The 7,772-nt window shown below is 40.5% G+C and overlaps 1 protein-coding gene across 1 annotated transcript; it reads left to right on the top strand.

Moving 5' to 3' along the window:
- LOC131349732 (origin recognition complex subunit 4-like) lies at window positions 1-3,362 on the top strand. The gene is made up of 6 exons (XM_058385306.1): window positions 1-996; window positions 1,145-1,235; window positions 1,344-1,419; window positions 1,505-1,608; window positions 2,700-2,882; window positions 2,983-3,362. Exons 1-6 carry the CDS (start codon window positions 818-820, stop codon window positions 3,181-3,183), a joined length of 834 nt encoding a protein of 277 aa, XP_058241289.1. The 5' UTR covers window positions 1-817; the 3' UTR covers window positions 3,184-3,362.
- Window positions 3,363-7,772: the final 4,410 nt, after the last annotated feature.

The raw sequence follows: 7,772 nt of genomic DNA, 5'->3' as shown, positions 1-7,772 counted from the left end.
AAAACGAAAACAAACTGGAAAAATAAAGAAAACTGAAGAGCTGACTAAGAAGCAACATGAAAAGAAAAAAAGACAGTGGTCAGTTATTTTTTAGTGCCATGGTAAAATGCTTCATGTTTTTTAGGTAAACGTTGAAATGTTGTCCTGTTTATTCCTGTTTTAATGTTTTTCTTATACAAGGTATAAGAAAAAGTATACAAGGCTCAGTATAAATCTCAGACTAGTATACTTATTATCATTACCCAAATAATTAACCTCATTACCGAAACCTATATATCATTACTGAAACTCATGATTATTAGATGTTAATTTAATTAATAGAGATATAGTACTTTGATTTTAAATGCATGTGCAGAATCTTAAAATGATGTTCTCTCAGGTTTGTCACGTCATTTTGAAAAAATGTCAGGTTTCTTCAAAATATAAAGAAAAAATGTTTGTAAATTGTGGACGGTGTTGCGGTAATGAGAGAAATCAGTCAAAATTTAAAAAACTGTTAAATTAAAAATAAATATTATTTCAGAACTTGAAGTAACTGTGCATGACTATTAATAATCCATTTTTAAAACTGTGAAAATGTATTTGCTTTTCTATCAGTGTTAATGTTTTCACAGTGTTGCAGTAATGAGATTTTTTAGGACTTTTGGAAATTATGTTCAAAAAGGTGTTAAATGGTAAGTAAAAGTTTTTAAATTAATGTTCACAAACACTCCAGACTTTGTTGCTAATGTCTAAAAAAAAAAAGTTAATTTAAGCATTTTTAAAATTTTCATGTTTGAAATTTTTAAAACCAAGATTTCGTGAGAATCACCCAGATATGTGTGTAAATGTTTGTAGAGGAAGTGCTGGAGTATGCTGTAAAAACATCGATTTTAAAGTACTATCCGCTGTCGTCTGCACTCTGCATGCTAATCTTTGTTTTAAAATTGTTCTTCTGATGTCTGAAGGTCCAGAGAGTGCTGAGGGTAAACCCATGGGCTTGGAATCGAAGTACAAGTGGGTTTTTAGAACAGAATGCACTCTTTATATGAGGTGTCTGCTAAGACCTATATTTTGTAAAGGTGTATGATGTATTCTGTGTGTGTGTGTGTGTGTGTGTGTGTGTGTGTGTGTATGATGTATTCTGTGTGTGTGTGTGTTTTAGGCACCTGTTGGAGCTGTTAAGGAGGACAGCGGTTCACGGTGAGAGTAACTCTTTGCATATCATCGGTCCATGTGGATCTGTTAAAACCATGGTACGAAGCTGTCTGTGTGCTACTTCTGTTAGGTTAGGATACACACATGTACTTTACACTAAGCTGTTGTGTGTGTGTGTGTGTGTGTGTGTGTGTGTGTGTGTGTAGCTGCTACGTTGTGCTCTGAGAGAGCTGCTGGACTTGCAGGAGGTGAAGATGAATGTCCTGCAGGTTCACCTGAGCAGTGAGTGTTGTGTAAAAGAGCGTGTGTTTAAAAGAGGCTGCTGGTTTAAGTCACGGCTCCGTTCATGGCCGCGTGTCTCGTGCAGGTCTGCTGCAGATGGACGACCGGATCGCTCTGAGAGAGATCACACGCCAGCTTCAACTGGAGAACGTCGTAGGAGACAAAGTGTTGGTGAGTGTGTTCCAGTATTCCTGGAATTCTCGAGTCGTGTATACAGCTGGGACGTTACAGGAGCGGCAACATCACATGATTCAAAAGAAGTGAATGTGAGAGAAACTTGGGAGTGATATTACTGTAACTGATAACCCAGTCTGTCTGTCTGTCAGCCTGCCTGCCTACCTACCTGTCTGTCTGTCTTCTTGCCTGCCTGTCTGTCTGTGCACCTGTCTGTCTGTCTGTCTGCCTACCTACCTACCTACCTGTCTTTCTTCCTGTCTGTCTTCCTGCCTGCCTACCTGTTTGTCTGTCTGTCTTCCTGTCTGCCTGTCTGTGCACCTGCCTGTCTGTCTTTCTGTCTGTCTTCCTGCCTGCCTTCCTGTCTGTCTGCCTGCCTGTCTTCCTGTCTGTCTGCCTACCTGTCTGTCTTTCTGTCTGTCTGCCCACCTGTCTGTCTATCTTCCTGCCTGTCTGTCTGTCTGCCATTACCTGTTTGCCTGTCTTCCTGCCTGTCTTCCTTCCTTTCTTTCTTCCTGCCTGTCTGCCTTCTTGCCTGCCTGTCTTCCTGCCTGCCTACCTGCCTGTCTGTCTTCTTCCCTGCCTGCCTGTCTGTGCAGCTGTCTGTCTGCCTGCCTACCTACCTACCTGTTTGTCTGTCTTCTTGCCTGCCTGCCTGTCTGTGCACCTGTCTGTCTGCCTGCCTGCCTACCTGTCTGTCTGTCTGGCTGTCTTCCTTCTTGGCTGTCTTCCTTTCTGTCTGTCTTCCTGCCTGCCTACCTGTTTGTCTGTCTGTCTTCCTGTCTGCCTGTCTGTGCACCTGCCTGTCTAACTGTTTTTCTGTCTGTCTTCCTGCCTGCCTGCCTGTCTGTCTGCCCACCTGTCTGTCTATCTTCCCTCCTGTCTGCCTTCTTGCCTGCCTGTCTTCCTGTTTGCCTACCTGTCTGTCTGTCTTCCTTCCTGCCTGCCTGTCGGCCTACCTGTCTGCCTGTCTGTCTGACTACCTGGCTGTCTGTATGCCTACCTATCTCTCTGTTTCTCTGTTTGTCTGCCTGCCTACCTCTCTGCCTACCTGCCTGCCCACATGCCTGCCTATCTGACTGCCCGTCTATCTGCCTGTCTACCTGTCTGTCTTCCTCCCTGTCTGTCTGTCTGCAGGTGATAAAAGCAGCAGTCAGCCAGTGTTCTTCATCCTGGAAGAGTTTGGTCTGTTTGCTCATCATAAGAACCAGACGCTGCTGTACAACCTGCTGGATGTTTCTCAGTCTGCTCAGGCTCCTGTAGCTGTGGTGGGACTCACCTGCAGACTAGTATGTACACACACACACACACACACTTAATATACCTGTCACCAAAAAACGCCGCATGTTTATAAAATCTCTGTATTTTTTTCCTGTTTGTTTATTCCAGGACGTTCTTGAGCTCTTGGAAAAGTGTGTGAAGTCTCGTTTTTCCCACAGACAGATTCACCTGTTGAGTTCTCTGACTTTCCGTCAGTATCGAGACGCCTTTCGGTCCGAGCTCACGCTGCAGGATGACTTCCCCGACAGCAAGTTCTCTCAAGAGTGGAACCTCTGCGTCTCGGTACGACACACCGCATCACGAACCTGAACTGAAGTGTTACACTGCTCACATGTGAACATACACACTGCTGGAGGAAGCTCACGTGTTTTCCTCGATTGTACATAGCACGTGTTCTCTCTCCTCGTCTTCCTCACCACTGATGATGATGATGATGATGAGGGAGTAATTATAATGATCCAATTCTAACCATGACAACCATGATTTGACCAAGCATGACCAATTAGAGTAAAATAAAAATATCTAATGGCTTAATATATATATATATATATATATATATATATATATATATATATATATATATACAGGTGCAAAGTTGATTTATTTCAGTAATTCAATTTAACAAGTGAAACTGCTGTATTATATAGAGCCATTACACACAGACTGATATATCTCAAGTGTTTATTTCTTTTAATTTGGACGATTATGGCTTACAGCTAATGAAAACCCAAACTTCAGTATCTCAGAAAATTTAAATATTGTGAAAAAGTTCAATATTGGAGACTCATGGTGTCGCACTCTAATCAGCTAATTAACTTAAAATACCTGCAAAGGTTTCCTGAGCCTTTAAATGTCTCTCAGTCTGGTCCAGTAGGCTACACAGTCATGGGGAAGACTGCTGACTTGACAGACATCCAGAAGACGGTCATTGAGACCCTGCACATGGAGGGTAAGACACAAAAGGTCATTGCTGAAGAAGCTGGATGTTCACAGAGTGCTGTGTCCAAGCACGTTAATGAAATTTTAATGGAAAGAAAGTGTGATAGAAAAGGTGCAGAAACAACAGGGATAACCGCAGCCTTGAGAGGATTGTGAAACGAAGCCCCTTCAAGAATCTGGGGGAGATTCACAAGGAGTGGACTGCAGCTGGAGTCAGTCGCATTCCTTGTGTCAAGCCAGTCCTGAACCAGAGACGATATCAGAGGTGTCTTACCTGGGCTAAGGACAAAAAGGACTGGACTGTTGCTCTGTGGGCCAAAGTCCTCTTTTCAGATGAAAATAAATTTTCCATTTCATTTGGAAATCAAGATCCCAGAGTTTGAAGGAAGAGAGGAGAGGCAAAAAATCCAAAGTTGCTTGAGGTCCAGTGTAAAGTTTGGGGAGTGGTTTGGGGAGCCGTATCATCTGCTGGTGTTGGTCCACTGTGTTTTATCAGGTCCACAGTCATCTACCAGGAGGTTTTAGAGCACTTCATGCTTCATTCTGCTGACCAGCTTTATGGAGATGCTGATTTCATTTTCCAGCAGGACTTGGCACCTGCCCACACTGCCAAAAGTACTAATATCTGGTTTAAGGACCATGGTGTCCATGTGCTTGATTGGCCAGCAAACCCTGTGAAATCCCATAGAAATCCCATAGAGAATCAGTGGGGTACTGTGAAGAGGAAGGTGCGAGACACCAGACCCAACAACGCAGAAGAGCTGAAGGACGCTATCAGAGCAACCTGGGCTTCCATAACACCTCAGCAGTGCCACAGACTGACCGTCTCCATGCCACGCCGCATTGCTGCAGTAATTCATGCAAAGGGAACTCCGACCAAGTATTGAGTGCTGTACATGTTCATACTTTTCAGTAGTCCAACATTTCTGTGTTGAAAATCATTTTTTTAATTAGCTTTTTATTGGTGTAATATTCTAGTTTTCTGAATTTTGGGTTTTCATTAGATGCAAGCCATAATCATCAAAATTAAAAAAAATTAAACACTTAAAATATATAAAAAATATATCAGTCTGTGTGTAATGAATCTATATACTATAGAGTTTCACTTGTTGAATTGAATTACTGAAATAAAGCAACTTTTCGATGATATTCTAATTTATTCAGATACACCTGTGTATATATGGTGGGGGGGACAAAATCTCTGCTGCCCTCTAGTGGACAACTCTGAACATAACCATGACGACCACGATTTGACCAAGCAGGAGTAAAATAAAAATATATAAAGGCTAAAAATATACATTATAGAAATATAACATACATATAATAATAAAAATGCTTTTTATTACAAAAGTACAGCTTTTGTATAAATATATAATCACTGCCCGATGCCTGTGGGTCATTATACACAGAATCGAACTGAGCAATTATTTTCTTTACCCGTGTCACGAAAACTGAAGGACGTCATAGTACAGGTTTTTAAACTGTGGTCAGCCCTGAATAGGGGACAATGTCATTTATTTGTTGCTGCTGTTTCTTCTTCTTCTGGTGTCCTTATCCATGAGAGACAGAGAGAGAGAAAGAGAGAGACTTTGACTTTTACAATCCTTTTATTTACACATAAGTCACATAATATGTGGTAAAATCAGGGTGACTCAGTAATTCAATAAATACATTTTAAAATATTTCAATAAATTAAGTTAAGACACATCAGTGAATGGTGGATTTAGTTTAGCTCTGGTGCAAAGCAGGGTTTCTCTTCTGCTACAGAGCACAGAGCATTAGCATGACACCACACTGTCTCAAACATCTTCACATCATTCATCTTTCTGTAGAAATTAAAATCAATTAAAATTCTTGATTTAACAAGTCTGAGGAAAATTCTCTTTGCATCAGTCTGTGTTTTGTGCAAACACAGGTATATCGCCATTTTTGCCTGACCAAATATAAAATTGATCATTTGAAACTGTTCCTCCTGACGTACTTAAAACATACTGAGAGAGAGACAGAGAAAAAGATCTTTATGTGGTGGGTATGAGAACCCTGATTTGGCTGATGTGATAATTATAGCATCATTACAAATAATACAGTCTATCTGTGTAAACTGTGTGTGACAGATAAAAAGTGCAGCTTTGTTCCAGAGCTACAGTATCCTATAGTAATGTTGTAAATGCTTGATTCTGATTGGTCAGATTCATTCGTTAATAAAAAGGGTGTGGCTGGTGATATGTTGAAGCTTTTCATGAGGAAATGTGTAATATATTTGGAAGGAGTCTCCAGTTTTAGTGTTTTTCTAATAAGGTTTGTTTGTGTTATTTTCAGTAACAGGATACGTTTTAGATTTTGGTCTAAAACTTTAAGAGCAAAAAATCAAGAGTTTGGTGATTTCATGATCCTTTATAACTGGAATAATGTGGATAATTTGCTTCGGTGATGTTCCACTATATTGGATGCAACTCAACAACAAAAGATGTTCATTAATTAGTAAAAAATTCTACACCAATTAGCCATAACATCATGACCACCTGCCTAATATTGTTTTGGTCATCCTTTTGCTGCCAAAACAGCCCTGACCTGTCAAGGCATGGACTCTACTAGATCCCTGAAGGTGTGCTGTGGTATCTGGCACCAAGATGTTAGCAGCAGATCCTTTAAAGGAGAAGTTCACTTCCAGAACAAAAATCTACTGATAATTTCCTCACCCCCTGGTCATCCAAGATGTTCATGTCTTTCTTTCTTCATTAAAGAAATGATGTTTTTTTAAGAAAACATTTCAGATTTTTCTCCATATAGTGACCTTCAATGGTGTCCTGGAGTTTGACCTTCCAAAATGCAGTTTAAATGCAGCTTGAAAGAGTAGTGTTTACGTTAGGTTAATATCTATGCATTGAAAATATAGTCAGTGAATGTTTTTTGGGGATTAATTGCAGCTCAGCCTCTTTCCTGTCCAGGCCTATACAGTGTTTCTATATTAATATTAAAAGCCATTTTGAATTGGATTCATTATTGGGGTTTGGAACTTAACTGTTTAATGTTAACTGCTTACATGAGGCCATGTGACCAACTGGCATCATGTAGAATTCTGAATTCTGTTCTGAACATCACCTGACGACGTACATAGCAACCATCCTCAGACCACCTTTAGCTATCGACAGAGAAACAGTGCCCCTTGTGTAGCAGCGATTTTACACCATTTAGCAGCATTTTACAGCGTTTAGCAGCATTCCACCACTTTTAACTGTTTTATACAATGGCTGCACTGTTTGTGAAAGATCTTCACCCTGAAGTATCAGAGGTGATACTTTCTAATAGATTTAGACCTGCAGGACACGTCCAATCTGTCCACATTTGCAGGGACAGGAAGACCGGCTCTCCTCTCGGATACGCGTACGTCAACTTTCGCTATCGAGATGACGGTAAAACAAACCTTTTCTTTTTTCTACACTGTTTCTTACCTGTTTTTGCAGCAGATTTAAGGCTACATGTGTAACTTCTGTAGTATTTTATAGTTTTACTATATGGATATGGTCATGTTTTAAATGGTACTAAAAAGATATGAAAAGATATTTGGATGAGTTATATATAGACTATAATAGACTTTAATTAAAAATGAATGGTTTATTTCTGTTCCCTCAGCTGAGAGAGCCATTGACATGTTCAGTTTTGAACTCCTCCTGGGGAGACCCATGCGAGTCATGTGGTCTAACTGGGAACCCACCGCCAAGCCCATCAAGGGAGGGAACATATTCATCAGGAACCTTGATTGGTCCATTGACTGCACCTCCCTGTTTGACACTTTCTCTGTGTTCGGGAGGATCGTGTCATGCAAGGTTCGAGCTTTGAGCTGTTGTATATGAATATATATGAATAGCTGAATATCTGAGTTTCATGATTAGTGTGTTGTTGTGTGTTGACACGCTGTGTTTCTCCTGCAGGTTGTGGAATCAAAAGGTTATGGGTAC

The sequence above is a fragment of the Hemibagrus wyckioides genome, unplaced genomic scaffold (assembly GCF_019097595.1).
Source record: "Hemibagrus wyckioides isolate EC202008001 unplaced genomic scaffold, SWU_Hwy_1.0 Contig10, whole genome shotgun sequence".
Taxonomy (NCBI): Eukaryota; Metazoa; Chordata; class Actinopteri; order Siluriformes; family Bagridae; genus Hemibagrus; species Hemibagrus wyckioides.
This window is presented reverse-complemented; position numbering and strand designations above follow the sequence as displayed.